This window comes from Quercus robur, chromosome 9, assembly GCF_932294415.1.
Source record: "Quercus robur chromosome 9, dhQueRobu3.1, whole genome shotgun sequence".
Classification (NCBI taxonomy): domain Eukaryota; kingdom Viridiplantae; phylum Streptophyta; class Magnoliopsida; order Fagales; family Fagaceae; genus Quercus; species Quercus robur.
The window spans coordinates 21822925-21840366 of record NC_065542.1 but is presented as its reverse complement, the minus strand read 5'-3'; the positions used below and the strand labels follow the sequence as shown (position 1 = coordinate 21840366).

General features: G+C 34.8%; 1 protein-coding gene across 10 annotated transcripts; it reads right to left on the bottom strand.

Moving 5' to 3' along the window:
- Positions 1-12: 12 nt before the first annotated feature.
- On the bottom strand, positions 13-13848 carry LOC126699527 (uncharacterized). 10 transcript variants are annotated; one of them, XM_050397411.1, is made up of 13 exons: positions 13256-13842; positions 12692-12766; positions 10872-11819; positions 9449-9534; positions 9231-9325; positions 8688-9149; positions 8005-8517; positions 7253-7835; positions 6374-6580; positions 5995-6225; positions 5757-5881; positions 2176-2591; positions 13-1346 (listed from the first exon to the last, which is right to left on the bottom strand). In XM_050397411.1, exons 1-13 carry the CDS (start codon positions 13322-13324, stop codon positions 324-326), a joined length of 4833 nt encoding a protein of 1610 aa, XP_050253368.1. In that variant the 5' UTR covers positions 13325-13842; the 3' UTR covers positions 13-323. The 10 variants fall into 10 exon arrangements, with proteins under 10 accessions (XP_050253368.1, XP_050253359.1, XP_050253361.1 ...); XM_050397402.1 differs by having other exon boundaries at positions 6917-7835; positions 13256-13841; XM_050397404.1 differs by having other exon boundaries at positions 6917-7835; positions 8688-9143; positions 13256-13841.
- Between the last annotated feature and the right edge of the window lie 3594 nt (positions 13849-17442).

Here is a 17442-nt window from a genome sequence, read left to right as displayed (position 1 = left end):
ATGGTGAACACATTGGTCTGCAAAGTCCTACTGACATCTGATATTTCGCCGGCTTTGATTCTCTTTATATACAAACAGCCGTAACTATGCACCCAAAAAAAAAAAAAAAAAAACCAGAAAAACTAAATTGTTTTTTTCTTAAAAAAAGAAAAAAAGAATTAGTAAATCCTGTATGGTGTATGAACATATGGAAGATGGGTTCACCTATGATCCCCACGGGATATATCAGTGTAACGATCCGGTACAAATTCATCACAACCAAGTGGGGGGGGGGGGGGGAGGGGGGCCACGCTAATTTACATAACGGAAACATAACTGCAGTTCTATTTGTCCCCAAAGCCACTGCCAAAGAGAAGCAGTGGGGTATTCAAATTGGGTCTATCAGAAAGAAGCTGCTCTGTTTTGGAAACAGGTTTTACAGTCTGCTCCTTGTCTGGGAATGGGAATGACAGAGACAGGGAAAGGGATGTAGAGTCTCCGTCATCCTCCACCTCTATCACCTTATCTAGCGCCTTTTCTTGGTTATTTTTCTTGCCTACTGTCCCACCTAAGAAAGGCAGCATTCCCTTGTTTGTGGGTTTTGTCTCAGCCCCTAATGCGAGCTCAAGATTTGGAAACACGTCATGTATTTTATTGTCTTCGTCTAATGGATGCTTTTTCCATGGCATGGTGTTGTCTCCTATTCCAAAATCCTTTGCTCTATGTGAACCTAGAGGAAAGAAGTACCTCTCAGAATTTCCTGTGTCCTCCGGAATAACTTTCTCATCGCAAGCTTCATCACATGTCTTCTCCTCAACAGAGGAACAAGAACCTGGATCAACTACTTGAGATGCGAAATTATCGCTCCTAGAATTACTACCTCTAGAACCACCACTATGTCCACATGTTATACTGAAACCTGTCTTTAGCCTCTTACCAGTACTTTCTCCATCTATGAAAATGTTACTCACCTCATTCCAAGGTATTTTCTGACTTGTGCCAATAGAAGTTTGGGGAGCTTTCTCTGAAAGATCCAAGTAGGGACGTTTCCTGTGATTGGTTACGTCTTTCTCCAAAGCCATCTCTCTGTCCATAAACCCATCGCCTTCCTTGAAATCCCTCTGAAGTTTAACTTGATCCCGAACTCCATTCATTCTATCCTGGATTTTATCCTCAAAAACACTCCCCAAGATACCTATCTCTCTATTGTCAACAGGAAGAATTTTCAAAGACGACCTATCATCCCTGTCAGAAGAAGTATCCCAATGCATTTGTGTCTTGCCACCATTGTTGGAGCCACTCTTTCCAGTCACTTGAAGAGGCGTTTTAAGTTCTGCGTCCAGTCTCTCTGGAAGACTCAGTTCTTTCTGCATAAAGAGAGAAAATTAACATGCATCATAAAGGCAAGTGAGGATGACTAAGTGGAGATCTCACTGTTGAAATTAAGATAAAAATTAACATTTATTAGCTACAAATTTTAAACAAGGAACATAAGAAATTCCAAGATCTCTTTCCTAAGAGAAAATATTATACTAGGCGTGTCCGCATAACATGGGTTGTTTTCTTCAGTCATTTGTTTCCAAAAACATAGGTATTGCTTAAATTCTTAGAGCCTTAACTTTCGACAAGAAGGTGCATACAACTTTAGTATAGAAAACTACCAACTGCAGAAAAACACACAAAATTTGAATTCAAGGCTAAAAAAATTAGAATTTTTCACAAACCATTTACTCTTCACAAAATAAAAACACTAGACAAATTTGCTGAGCTTCAAAAGGTAATGTCACTTAGAGGAACAACAAAGTGTATGTTGGTGGCTCTCTATCTGTGTGAACATGTGTGTTTGTGTCTCTGAGAGAGAGAAATAGATAGAAAGAATTAAGATCCATTTGGATAAAACTTATTTTGCTAAAACTGAAAATTGAAAATTGAAAACACTGTAGCAAAATAATTTTTAAATATATAAATAGTGCCGTGGGACCCATTTTTAATGAAAAAGTTGCTGAAAAATGAAGTTTGTGGGACCCATGAACAGTGCACGGGTGCACTGTTCACTGCTGAAAAGTCAAAACATGCTGCTGGGAAAAAAAAAAAAAAAAAAGGAAAGAAACGCAAACGTACGGATACTTAATCTCTTTTGGATGCGTGAGAATATGAAGTTCATATCCCTATAAATGTGGTAGGAAGTTAGCATACCAAGGAAAGGCTGCTGTGTCTCATTTCTTGGCTCAATTGTGCACCGCTTGTTCCTATCTTTGAAATGGATTTGTAGTCACGTCTCCCATCTTGCTGCTCCAAACTTTCTTGGTATCCCAAACATGTATGTTCAAAAGAAGTTAGGTTGTTATCACTATCCCTACATACTGTGACACGCATCTGATCAGGGACATTGGATGTTAGGACCACGTTGCCAGATCTGATACATGCAGCTGATTCTTCATCAATACGCTTTGGTGCACGTAGATTCTCGGACAAGGTCATGACAGCAGAGGGAATATCTTTGTCCGGCGGCAAGACATTCAAACTGGGAATATTTAACTTCTTTGATGAATCAATACAACTTACCCTCTTTCCCCTGAACACACCCCATAGAAAAAACAACATATTCCAACCTGGCAATGAAAGAACAATTTTCAGCACGTGCAATTGTACGTAGAATGAAAGCAACAATGTATGAATGCACAGTGAGAAGCACAGTTACAAAAAGAGAGGAAAGAGGCACACCATAGACCCCAATGTAATAAAGCTAAAGCATTGCACATAGTTAACTTGATTGAAATTCAATTCAAACAGAATGAAGAACAGCATATTTACAGAATGTTTGTTTGGAAAAGTGCATCACAGAATCACAGTTATTGAAGCTCAAACCAAAATAACATTGTAACAGTAAATCCTCTTTCCTAGCATGGCATTTCATTCATACTTCCATAAATCAGCTTGAATGTGACAAACAGTACACAACCATAAACTTCTCAGTGTTTGAGGCCCTCCAACATCCAAGAAAAAGTCTAAAACTTCAAAAACAAAAAGTCACAACCACATCTTAGTAAACATTAACACTCCAATTGTTTAGATGGAAAACCTCTTGTGAAGATAGTTTTCCAAATTTTCGATGGAAACTACTAAAAGCAACTCTATCTCATTTTAAAGTTATTGCCAAACATAGGAAAATGTGATAGTTTTCCAAAAAAAAAACTTTTGGAAAATGACTCATTCTTTAAAATAAATTAATGTAAAAACAAACAAAGTGTATATGCAGGCTCCACTTACATATGATTATCAGTTGGATGAACAGAGGGTAGGAAAACCTAAAAAATATTTAAACGATAAACCATCAAAGCCCAAATCTGTGGTATAAGCCTCTTAGCCATACATAAAACTGGTTAAAATTGTGAGCAACCAAGACCAATGGCTGCAGAAACAAAGAGTAAGTAATATGGTTGAGTTTAAAGCACCAATATTAAAAACAAAATGCAAAGGACACGAGTCAGCTGTGAATAATGGCCTACAGCTTACACAGACACCAAAAGCAAACAAGGACAATGTAGACAAAACCAAATTGGTCAAATAAGGCTTTTTAAGTAGATACTTGGCAACTTTACAAAGTGTGCATATAAAAATTAGAGAAAGGCTCATTGAGTGAAAGACGCCATAACCATATTGGATACATCTTCACACATCTAAGACACGCCTAAAATGTCAGAAAACAAGTGTACAACCTTTTGTTAGAGTAGATTACACATACATTATCTTCCATAAGTATAGAACAAAAGATAAACTCACAAGTGAAAAAAAAAAAAATATATATATATATATATATATGTATATATATAAGAATGCTACGTGCAAACAACAAGAGGCTCAAGAAAAAATAAGCTTAGATTGATAAGTTTACTTGTAAGCATACATCATCACAGGGACGGGTTTCATTATCCAACAACATGGACTTATTTCTCTTTTTGGCCTTTAGCTTAGTCTTACCAGTCAAAAATTATAAATTTTTTTTTTATAAGCAGTCAAAAATTATAAATTCTACAGTTTCTAATTTAAGAGTCCAAGTCCTAGTAGAATCAGGAGCACCCAGCAGCAAATAATTATAAATTTATTAGCCCAATACAATGAGAGAATTTCATATTTGAGCGCTTTCATACACTTTTTTTTATAAATAATAATGTTGCATTAATATAGGGGGAGGGGGCAAACCCCAAAGGAAAGTACTGCCCTAGTCATGGAATGTGTACAATCTTTCATATACTGAAGCGCTTCATCTAGATTCCTCTTTTTCCTCCTCTTCCCATTCTTCTATTTTTTCTATCTCAAATTTCAAGTAAATGATCTTTTTATATTAAATCCTATGTCAGGGTCTATCTTTCACATTGTAATTTTCTCCTACCACTTTCCTTTTTGCAAGTCATCCCTATAAGCTTAAGGTTGATGAGAAACCTTTTGGTGTGCATATTGCTGTCTTTCTCAATATATAAATTAGGATGCTAAATTATAAAGCAATTAAAAATAAAAAACCAATATTTCCTCAAAAAAAAAAAAATATGAATATAGGCATATCCCCCCATATCTCTTATCTATATCTATATTTCAATAGTCACAGAGACGGTAACCTGCACCCACTTGAACACTGCATAGCTGTGGGCCAATATCTATTGACATACCACTACTATATATAATTCATGGGCGGCGCTAGATGTATTTCAGGGGGTTCACTGACTTTTTATTAAAAAATATTTTTTATATATAATATTTTTTTTACTGGTTTAATTTATCATTAAAAATATTTTTGCACACCAGGACTTAAATCTTGCACACCTTGATCACATATCAACTTTACTATTTTTTTTTCCCTCAAATCACTAACTTTATAATAAAAAATTATTATAACATGATAACAATACACATACATATATCAAACCCTCTATATTTCCTAAATATTAAATTATATTAAGTTATATTATATTTACACTATACATGCATATATCATACACATACGCATCACAATTCACACAAATTACTTTGTAACAAAAAAATAATAATAATGCACATATCATACATATACGCATAACTAACACACACTCACTCTTTACTCTTAGAATTAGAGATATCAAGATAGTCAAATAGAGAAGAGAGATTCATGAGAAAGATTCAAGCATTTGATTAGTTAAGTAGACACTTAGTGTATTATTGATGTATGGATGTGTGTGGTTGTGTTAGTCAATAATTCATACAATGCAAGTGAGATGAGTTTTGCCATTTAGTTTAAAATATTTTTATAAAAACAATGACAAATAGATAGTGACAATTGCATAAAAATAAAAATGTTATACAAACTCAATAAAATAAAATGGCCATGACAATAGATAATAACGATTGATAATGAATTATCATGTGATGATTTCAAAATATGAAAACTCATAGAAGGATATTGTAACATTTTATGTATTTGCGACTGTTTTTTTTTTTTTTTTTTTTTGGTTGATAACTAAATATATTTAAGTTTTCTTTTTATTAAATTTTGTTTAATTTAATTTTCTAAATGACCCCCCTAAAAAATATTAAAATATTTTTGGAGCCACCACTAATATAATTCCTATTGTTCAGGAGCCATATTTGTTAGCATGCCCCATGGTGCAGGCATTGCAATATCAGCATCCCAATTCTTGAGCCTCAACTTAGTGTAAACATCAAGTATTATACCACAAAAGCCTATAAAAAAAATTGTTACAACATGCTATGCCCCTAAGATAACATTTCCAGTTAATCCTTACGCTGGGACTTCTCAGGAAGCTGGTTGGATGGGAATATCAGAAGTTCAACACCATCAAGATTTCCTTTAAGGGCTAAATCATGTTTGATCATACTATCCAACAGGCTCTTGTAGTTTCTCTCATAACTGTATCACAAACAGCATGAAAAATATATTGTATCAAAATAAGAAACAAACAGATATATACACCAAGAAAAACAATTTTCAATTGTAAGAAAGGTATATATGCAACTACTTACCTCTCAACATCTTTGGCAAAGAAGTATAGAGCAATATTATCTTCTTTAGCGCCATTTTCAATAAACTGGGATGGCCATGTGCTCATGCGAGGTACTTCATGCAGGGGAACTTTGTGGGGAAACTTGTTCACCACTTCAAGAACTTTAGGTGATGCACAAGTTGATAGATGGGCTTGAATTCCACCACATAAGTCCAGAAGTTTTCCACCTTTATGCACCTCAAAACCCCCCCTGCAATCACAAAGTCTTATCTAGCAGACTGTTTTCAAAATGCAATATATGATGAACAACAAAGAAAATGAAAAGCCTGTTTTGAGTGTAGGAAATGTTCTCTCTCCAACAGACAGAAATAATTTATGGAAATGTAAATGAATCTTACTGCCAGATGTATTCATATTCGGGAATGGCTGATGTTTTCAAAAGTGAAGACATTGCTGTGGATGTATGACTGGGCAACTCTCTTGCATGCTTTCCAATAGAAATAATTGCGGAATCCGAGTCCTCCACTTTGGAAGAAAAAACACCAGTGGGGGGCAAAGTAGACTGCTTTGAATTATTGACAACAGCATGTTTGCAAGAGTCTGAGGTAGAACTCCCAAAAACAGCTTGCCTTTCATGACTTCCTTCAGTAGACATAATATTCTTTGGCTTATTTGAAACCAAAAACTGATCCTGGGAAGCTAGTTCATTATTCATGTCTGTGCTTGACGTGGACAACTCATCTGGTTGATCAAAAACTTTTTTCTTCCTGTTAATTTCAGGTCTTCTAAGCAAAGCAGCCTGAATTGCAGCTTTCAACTTGTTACCTTCATGCGATTCCTCTCTAGAACTTCTTACGGCAGATACATCAATACCAGAAGCCTGTGGAGTACCAATTGTGCAAAACTCTGTAGCATGCCCACTATCTTTACAAGAGTCTGAGGTAGAACTCCCAAGAACAGCTTGCCTTTCATGACTTCCTTCAGTAGACATAATATTCTTTGGCTTATTTGAAACCAAAAACTGATCCTGGGAAGCTAGTTCATTATTCATGTCTGTGCTTGACGTGGACAACTCATCTGGTTGATCAAAAACTTTTTTCTTCCTGTTAATTTCAGGTCTTCTAAGCAAAGCAGCCTGAATTGCAGCTTTCAACTTGTTACCTTCATGCGATTCCTCTCTAGAACTTCTTACGGCAGATACATCAATACCAGAAGCCTGTGGAGTACCAATTGTGCAAAACTCTGTAGCATGCCCACTATCTTTACAAGAGTCTGAGGTAGAACTCCCAAGAACAGCTTGCCTTTCATGACTTCCTTCAGTAGACATAATATTCTTTGGCTTATTTGAAACCAAAAACTGATCCTGGGAAGCTAGTTCATTATTCATGTCTGTGCTTGATGTGGACAACTCATCTGGTTGATCAAAAACTTTTTTCTTCCTGTTAATTTCAGGTCTTCTAAGCCAAGCAGCCTGAATTGCAGCTTTCAACTTGTTACCTTCATGCGATTCCTCTCTAGAACTTCTTACGGCAGATACATCAATACCAGAAGCCTGCGGAGTACCAATTGTGCAAAACTCTGTAGCATGCCCACTATCTTTACATTTTTGACAGAAAACACTTTTTGAGGCACTTATTGCAGTAGGCCTTGAGCGAATAGTGGAACTCTCCCTAGTTTTCTCATACTGATTTGCTGTTTCCTGAGACCGAGGCAACCCATCTTGCCCAGAAACATCAGCACTATTGGATGGTCTCTCAGTGTTCAAAGGATAAGTGGACAAGGGTTCATCCTTAGGGCTAACCAGGTTCAACTTTTGTTCAGCAGCAGAACCACATATTCCACTCGTAGATGAAGCCCCACCTGCATTACCCAAACACAAAGTTAATATCTTAACTTAACTTGATCCACAAAGAAGAAGAAAATAACACCAAAAACAAAAAAATAAAAATAAAATGCAGCAGAACAGGGAGCATAAAAGAAACAAATATAGAGTTAGCAGAGTCACTCCTTAAAGAAGACAAGACCACACCTGAAGTAACTGGAATTTCTACACCTTTACGACCTAGACTGCTTGTTACTTTTGACAAACTTAATTTTCCATCAGACTGAACAACCTTCGAATCTCGGTTGTTGCTAATATATGAAGGCAAACTGGTTTCACCACGAGATGTGAGCTTTTGGTCAAGCTTAGGTGTCAAAACAGTAGAACTAGTTGTTGAACTGACCAGAGGGCGATCCAGTTTAGATAAATGTTTTCTTTCAAATGTACCACGTTCTTTTGCTTGTTTCAATCCTTTTACATCTTGTACATGGGTAGATTTAGATGAAAGCATTTTAACCTTTGATTCAGTAGCATTCATACGTCCTGAATTTGCAGATCTAAACGACATAGATTTACCCATCATTCTGGCTGGCCCCTCCTTCATATCAAGGGAATTATAGTCTCTAGCGCCCTTCTGCTTTGGGGGAATGACTTCATCTCCAAGTTTAACTTTTGGTTTGGAACTTAGGGTGTTGAATGAATTGGACTTTACCAAAGGACCTGTATGTGGAAAAACAATCAACTGGTGCTTAAAATAGTAAACACTAAACCCAAGAAGTCAAGATGGGCATTACAATGGGCAACCCTCAGCTTCAGACAAGTAGAGAGAGAGAGATTAAAAAAATAACAACACCAGAGAAACAAGAAGATCACATAAGCTATTTGTTTACCCTTTATTTTGTGAGGCCGTGGACCGGTGGCAGGAAAACGTGCAGTTTCCGGAATATCAGTACCAGAATGATTGCCAAAAGATGTTTGATGAGCTGACTTTAGTTTCCCTTTTTCTATGCTCTTGAATGAAGAATCCCGAGGTAATGAAACTATTTTGCTAGGACTTGATGGCTTTGGTGATCCTGAAACTATTCTGCTGGGACTCAATGGCTTTGGTGATCCAGTAACTATTCTGCTGGGGCTTGATGGCTTTGGTGATCCTGAAACTATTCTGCTGGGACTCAATGGCTTTGGTGATCCAGTAACTATTCTGCTGGGGCTTGATGGCTTTGGTGATCCAATACCTGTTTCAAGCGCCTGCCTTTTTGCTGGAGCCACTTCTATATTTTCCGCACACCGCTTGCCAGAAACAAGTGTACATGAACCAAGTTTGTCCATTTTTTTTTCGTCAACTTCTGAACCTTCAAATTCCATTTCACAATGATATGAGTAAAGTTCACAAAGAGAACATGTACAGTGCCTGTATCCAGATTCAAGCTTACCTTGCTTCTGGTTTTCGGATTCCTCAGCAAATTTGCATTCTTCACACAGCCAATCACCTTCAGGGACTTTTTGGAGCATTTCTCGCATGCAATAGCTGATTGATAGCAACAACAATGTTAAGAACCATCTTGAACACAAACTTAAAGATCAACACAGCATAGAGAACCAACAAAACCTGCCAACCAACTAATACAGTTGAAAGGTTGTTTATGCTTACGTGTGTTCTGCACCATCACTGCACCTACTACATATAGCAAGCAAATCCTCCCGACCTGCATCTCCACAAATATCACATACTTTTACCTGTTTCCAATCAAAGAAGAAATCAGCAAAGGTTAATTATCCATATAAGACAGATTTTGATAATAATAAGAGAAGAAATCAAAAAGGGAGGAGGGGATCTTCATTATGAGAGGGAAAAAAAAAAACATTACTACAGAAAAAGGCAATTAGAAGAACAAGAAATCAGAAATAATGCAAGGCCATACTTCCCTTGAAAAACAAATGTGAACGAAATAGACCCATCTAGGGATCCAAGTACAGGACGTAAACATAACTCCAGGAACATACCTTCCTTTCTTCAGAATGATGTAAATGACTCCCATTTCTATTTCAACTCATTTTCATAATTAGGATGCCTGTTTCCTTTTTTTATTGGTAAATTACATGTACACCTAATGAGTCTTGAAACCACACCCTCATCCTCATTTCATTATTATAAAAAGAGGAAGTGAACTTTCAGTTAGAGCTCATTGGCTAGGATGTACATTTCCATATAGCCCAAATAAACAACAACCAGATATGGTATTTACATTCATGGCAACCTCATAGACAGTCTGAAAGAAGGTATAAATGGTGTTTCCCTCATGAACTCAACCAAAGCCCACTGCATTGTATTCTCACACACCAAACCAAAAAAAAAAGGATCAACTACAATATATCAAAAAAATTCAGAGATAAAGACCAAAGGAGATGATGGAACCACAAATATACAGCCACCAAGTTTTGGTCCCAAAATTTTGGGGTTGGCAGCTATAGATCCTCAATAGACTAATCAAGGTCAACCACGTGTATTCTTTTCCGCCGTTTTATTCTATCCAAAGTCATACTCTCTATTACCTTCTTAATTGACATTTCATTTTTTACTATTTCTACTAATGCTATTTTAGGTCTTCATCTATCTTTTTTCATTCCCTCAACTTGTATCAACTCATTCTTCCCCATTGGTGCATTAGTTACTCTCTTCTATGCATGACCAAGATGTATGTTCTCATAAATCTTTCAACAGAACACATTAACAAGCTTCTTCCTAGATCACCTTTAAATTCCAAAAATCTCTTCAAAGCCCATTTTCCTTCTTTTCTCCCAAAATTAACTTTTTTTTTTAATAATAATCTCCAAAAATGAACCATATTCTTGCTAAACAATATGTTATCAATGAAACACACATATATCATGATACTGATCTGGCGTTCCAGTCTAAAACTCATTACTCACCCAGGATTCATCAAAGAAAAGACTGCAGACAAATCGAAAGAACATAAACTAAAAATATCAGAGATGACCAGTTATGCATAAGTTAGGATTAAGAAAAAAAGAAAAGAAGGGGGGGGGGGGGGGGGGGAGGAATCATTACTCACATCTTGCTCCACAATGTCTGATTCATCACTCTCATCCCCAGAAACTGATTGCAGAGGAGGTTCCTGCATGTCAGTTAACTCAACCATCTCATTGGACTTATCATCATGCTCATCTTGGTCTGAAGATTTCATAGCTTCATCTGGTGGGTCACCACTATCCTTTTCAGTCTCTGCTTCTGACTTTGGATACTTTTTCATTGAAACCTCAGAAATGCCACCCACAGGTCTACCTCTTCGCACCTTTGGTGGGCTACTACCAACATCCAAATCTTTGGAAGGAGGAATCTCTGATGAGCCCGACTTGTTCAAATATGTTGCCTTCCCAGATCCTTCTAGACCTAAACTACTAATTGAAGCAGTACTATTGTTTATATTCCTGTTATGATTACGGACTGCTTCATTTGCATCATTGGCTCTACTAACAGATGAAATGTTATCATCATGGCCTTCTACTGCTTTAGTTTCCTCATACATATTTGAAGAGACTCTCTGATCCAAAACAAACTGTGGTTTGGAAGAAAGTTGATCCTCTGCAATAGTACCTCCAGAAGTCAAATTTGGAAGCATCTCAACATCTTCTAAAGCATCAGATACAACAGACGACCTTAAGGTTGCCTTACTATCAGCATTTTCAGAGAATGAATCATGACTAGAATTAACACTGAGTAGGTTACTTGTTTCACTGGTGGTGTGCTGCAAGCTATCAGATGCTCTATTCTTAAGAGAATATAAAGTACCACTCTCGTTAACAGAATACTGGCTAGCCACATTTACACGACAACTTTCATCAGAAAACTCCTCAGTTTTTGACCCCATTAAAGATCGGTTCAGATGCATACAAGATGAACAAGGAGCAGAGCAGACGTTACAAGTCCCAGACTCGCCTCTCATATGAACTTTCTTACTCATGGACCAATTCCCAAACTTTGTTTCAGATTCAGAAGATACCTGGTAAAACCAAAGCATTAATGAAGGAAAAAAGAATGGGAAAAAAAAAAAAAGGAAAACACACACACACACTAGACGAACACATTTTTCACACTCTGATTCTAACACCCTTCTAAAACTTTGAAGTCGGCTATAGATCCTCAACAAAACTAATCGGAGTCAACCACATAAGTTAAATACATCAGAATAAGCGCATGGATAAACATCAAGATCTTAACTAAGTTAATATTTAGTAACATAGCACATAGAAGTCAATGCCATTTTCACCTGACTCCTGATGCACCATAGAATATGTTACAAAAAGAAGCAATTCTCTGTAGTATCTAATCCTAGAGGCTATAGAAACATACCTACATGTTGAACTCCTAAGATATACATCATCGCATTCATCTTCAACTGTTGCAGTCATCAACATGTGCACAAGGAAGTTATCATCAAATTAAAAACCTCTAGCAGAGTGAAGCACATTACATTACATAAATATAATTACGCCATTGGTTACAATGAGAAGAAATGGTGCAAAGAAAAAAATATATAAAGAAAAACAGCAAAGAGATATGAGTTCCAAAAATACAAAACACAACATGCGCACTGTATCCAAATGGACAAAGAAGAAAACCTTCCATAAACACATCATATAAGTGTAAGTTCAGGTTTACTTGAATTTTAATTACAATTTTAAATAGTATGCTCAATTAGCGATAAAAAATAAATAAATAAATCACTAAGTGAGCTAGCATTTTCATTTGCTCCTGTCCTGTAAACACTACATAAACCGAAAATACCTTTTTTAAAATGTTGCAATAAAGAAAATGACAAAACCTATTGAAAGAAAAAGAAGGAACAGAATGTAAATTACCCTGTTATCTCACCATATACATATTATCATGATCCTTCTCATCTACAGGCCCTTGCATCCGATAAATCCCTCTCAAGACTGGTGTTATCTAAAAAGAACACCCAAACTACATCAATTTCTAGCACCAAAATCCAAAATAAAATAGTGCCCAATTCCATAAACCTAAAACTCGAACCAATTCACAAGTTGCAACCACAACAACCGTCATGTAATCAAAGCAACAAAAACCCAAAAGGCAAAATTACCTAAAAATTTGAATCTAATACCATCACCTTCCATATAAATCAATTTAGTGACAAACCCACATATTGCAACATGAACCAGTAACGAAGACAACAAATTTAGCCAAACACCCTCATGACCCAAAAACCCTAATTTCTAATCCGCAACCAAACAAACCCTAAACCACAAAATAAATCCCTTATCACATCAATCCCAAACAACAAAATTCAATAAAGGAAAAAAAAAATGCTAAGTTCAAAATTGAAAAAACCACAATTAATAAAAACAAATTCAAATTAATAACAACCAGAAAAAACCAAACCCTAAATTAAAAAATTTTGAAAAGTTTACATGCCTCCGGTTTCCCAATCGACTCCGTCGCATTGCAAAGCTCCCCCACCGTCCTTTCTCTCCGCCCGGTCATCGCCGCCGCAACGATCAATCGGCGGCCACAATCGAAACCCAAACTCCGATAAATCCAAAATTCCCAATAATCTCTCTCTGTTAAATTTCTCCAAGTAATTGCAGAGAAAATCTCACTCTTTAATTTAACTGTAAACCCAAATTAACTGGTTTCAGACCACGCAACCAAACCAGCTTCTTATACTTACATATATATTGTTATAATTATTACAAAGGATCTGCTATATATATATATATATAACAAAAATTCTACAACACGTAAAATGAAAAAAAATATATGATAAATTTCTTTTATAAAAATACTTTTATATATATTATATATATAGAATCTCTCACTACGCTACTTTTCTCTCTCTCTATCTCTCTCTACTTTTTTTTCTCTCTGTCTCTCTCTGTCTCTCTGTGATCTGAGGCAAAATTCTTTGAAATGAGTCTTTGAGAATCAAAATCTTTTTATGTTAGCCTTAATAATAATAAAATTTTCTCTCTCTCTCTCTCTCTCTCTCTAAAACTTTCTTTCTTTGTTTCTCTCTCTAACTAACAGTTTTTTCCTTTTTTAAATTTTATCTTTCATTTTCACTGTCTCTCTCTCTCTCTCTCTAAATTTTATTGGGAAAAATAAAAAATGAGTAAAATATTTGTAAATTTGCTTTTATGAGGCTCTTCCTGTTTTATAAACGTTTTTTTAAATTAAAATAATTATTTGGTTTTTTTTAATTTTTTTTAAAAAAAGGAAAATTTTTAAATGCTGCGGAGGATATAAGCGAATTTGGCGAGCATGTGGATTCGCTCGTGCGAATGTGAATTACGGTTAGTATTTTCTCGCACGTGTGGAGTTGGACAGGCACGTTGACACGTGGGACAGTGGTGGGATTGAGGGTGGTTTGGGTTTGTGCTATCTTTGTTGGCGTGTGGTGAGAGACTTATGCGTGCCTCACATTCCATAATCAGGACTTTGGAACTGAAGTCAGTATCTTTTCATTCTTTCTTTCTTTTTTTTCTTTTTTTTTTTTTAATATAGCACCTTTTCTTTATTTGTAAAATAAAAGGTAAAAAAAAAAAAAATGTAATGGGTAAGGAAAATTATTAGGTCTTCTTGAAATATATTGACATAATGCTCATTTTCTCGCATTTATAATGGATTCTATCATGTTTCCGTATTTCAAATAATTGCTCAATTGGTGAAGATAATGAATGAAGAGTTCACACGCGTCTTTGAATTTGAATTTAATGATTGACAGTTTGTGCATGAGCAAGTTAGGTAACATATTTTCCTTTCACACAATAAACTTGAATCTAGTTCTTTAACGCTCATGTGTTTGGATGCAGCATTAGTTTGGTAGGACTTATTTTTATTACTTTATTATGTTAAAAAATTAAGTTGAATAAAAATACATTTCACCTAAAAAAAATGATATTTTAGAAAACCATACATAAACAAATAAGTTAAATGGAAAAAAAAAAAAAATCCAAGCCAAACAAGCACATAAAAGTATATGTTGCACATTGAGTTTTTTTTTTTTTTTTTTTTTTTTGACAAGATTGTGAGATTTAAATTGGCAATATCCATTAACAATATAATTTGAAAAATGGTTTGTAGCACTAGGTATTTTGTAAAGATAATGTCACGTCTTAAAGCTATTTGAAGAAGTGCAATATGGGAAATCTTGCTCCAGCGAACTCCATTTTTGATTAAGCAAATCAATAACTCAAGTGGAAAGTTAGCATGTGCCTCACTCAAGCAAGAATGCCAAACTTTTTTCTTTTTCTTTTTTCTCAATTGGAAAATAACTGTACGACCTTATTTTTTACCTACTTATACCTACTTATAAATACTATAAAGTACAACTTTTTAAATGAACATACATGATAGGACCATATTATAATCTGATGAAATATGATCATAATGTGCAAAAGACATTCATGGTAGACATCATGATGTGATGATTTTGGTTTCATCTATGAACTTGGGAGTTATTTTATATATAATTATTGTTTATTCATATGACAATAATATGGAGAATGCATGTTTATGCACATGATATGGCCATTCCAATTTGGAAGATTGGCTTTCAAGTCGAGTTGAATGAACTCCTAACACCTTCTCATTTCATAACCTAAATCCAAACTTAGATATTGGATTGTAGGCTAGTAAATTATATTTGTAATTTATGCTTCTTCGATTGTAACTGATGAAGCAATTTGATCAACAACTCCACCCAATCCATGAACAATTGCAAAACAAAGCGAAGCAATAGAGATTTGCCAAGGCTTGTCAATAAGGGGACTCTCTGATGCCTAAGTCAGTAAACAAGCTATACGAAACTATGAGTGAATTGAATGGTAAGGGTTATTAAGCATACTTTTGCCGATACATATCTCTTCATATTTATATTACTGTTTGAGATTGCATTACTCCATAATGTTAGGTATGCTATCATGTATAATATGTTATTCGATTCTCAAAAAAAAAATTATAATAATAATATGTTATTCTAATCTCACAGCTATCCTTTGATTGTTGGGTTTGGCATCGCAAGATCCAGCAGTTATAGGTGGATATGAATGTCTTTCCATATATGTGAAGTTTGACTTTATTGCATTCAATGAATCTTAGGCACCCTAGTCGACTTGATATGTCATCAATCCAAGCTACCATGTCAATTACCTCCTCCCTTACCGAGTTGAGCTAACATAGCATCATTTTCCTCATTTGTAACTAGCAAAACGAGGTGTAATTTTATACTATTATTTTTCAGATTTTGATTAGGACTAAAAGTCATGTAATTTTCGATTTTAGTTCCCTTATTAAACAACAATGTAATCTCAAATTTCAAGTTGTATTTTGAAGGTTTTCTTAATTTTCCTTTTAATTAAATTAAGTGGTAACTTCATGTATAAAATCCTCAATCTAAGAGGTATAACATTGTCCATTAGTTTGTGATTCTCATACATAATTGCGAGGATAACTATGTTAATTTTAAATTTATGAATGTCCAATTAATTTAAGTAATTAATTATGCTAGATATAAATTGTTTATTTTTGTTAGAAGTTAGAACCCTATTCTCCTCTTGTGTGTGTTTGTTTCTTCAAAAAAAAGAAGTAACTGGTATATACCATTTAAAAATTTATAAATAAGATTTTTTTTTTTTTTTTTTTTTTTTGGTTTAAATGGGGAAGCCAGATCCTAATGGCACCCTGCCAATGGTTAAAGACTTTTTACAAGCATGGCTTCACACACATATATCTATGGTATTATTTAAGAGGTTTTTCCTTTCTGGATTCCTCATTTTTTAGTTTAAAAAAACCCTTACATTCCTATGTTTAAGTAGAGACAAAATTAAAGGACAATTCAGTAAAAATGCAACTTTAACTTTCACTAAAATATTGCCTAAAAAATAGGACCACTCTCCTGTTAATTTTTTAAATTACTTTATCCAATTATAAATTAGATTTTCAAGATAAAAATTGTTTATATATATAGAATAAAAAAATTATAAAAAATTATAAATAAATAAATAAACTCTACAAAATAGGATCACGAACCAAAGAAAAATCCTCATCGCACGCGCGAAGCATGTGTGATGAAGCTACTATATATAAAATCAAATGTGAATTAATTAGATGGAACCCAATTTGCTTTCTTTTTTAATTTCTTAAAGTGATTAAGGAAAAATAGAAAAGTAGATGAAATTTTTTTAGGGGTATTGCAAATTACAACCTAGCATGTCAAAAAAAAAAAAAATTCATAGAAATTGTACCCCCATAGCCCCCAATAGTCAAAAGTTTGATAGTGACGACGACCAATTACAATGGACTTCATTTTTAAATCATCGGGAAAATTGGTTTCAATTGGTTCTCTTTCTTTAATTTTCTCCTTTCTTTCTCTTTAATTTTTTACCCACTGAATAACAGGAGTATTGATTGATCAGAAACAGAGAGGTAGTTGCTTTCAACTGGTTTACCTCGTCAGGCATATGCTTTGTTAATAAAAAAAGTCTTTGTTAAACTTTTTTTTTTAAAGAAAAGTCTTTGTTAAACTAGTTTTATATATAATCAAACAGTAAGTCATGAATTTGAACATCCGGAAATGGCGGTGTTGGCACAGATATTCAACT

Coding starts and splice junctions, on each gene's coding strand:
- LOC126699527 (XM_050397402.1), bottom strand. CDS start 13,324: ATGACCGGGCGGAGAGAAAGGACGGTGGGGGAGCTTTGCAATGCGACG. Junction 12,767..13,255: donor AGTCGATTGGGAAACCGGAG/GCATGTAAACTT, acceptor TGTTCTTTTTAG/ATAACACCAGTCTTGAGAGG. Junction 1,347..2,175: donor GACACAGCAGCCTTTCCTTG/GTATGCTAACTT, acceptor CTCTTTATGCAG/AAAGAACTGAGTCTTCCAGA.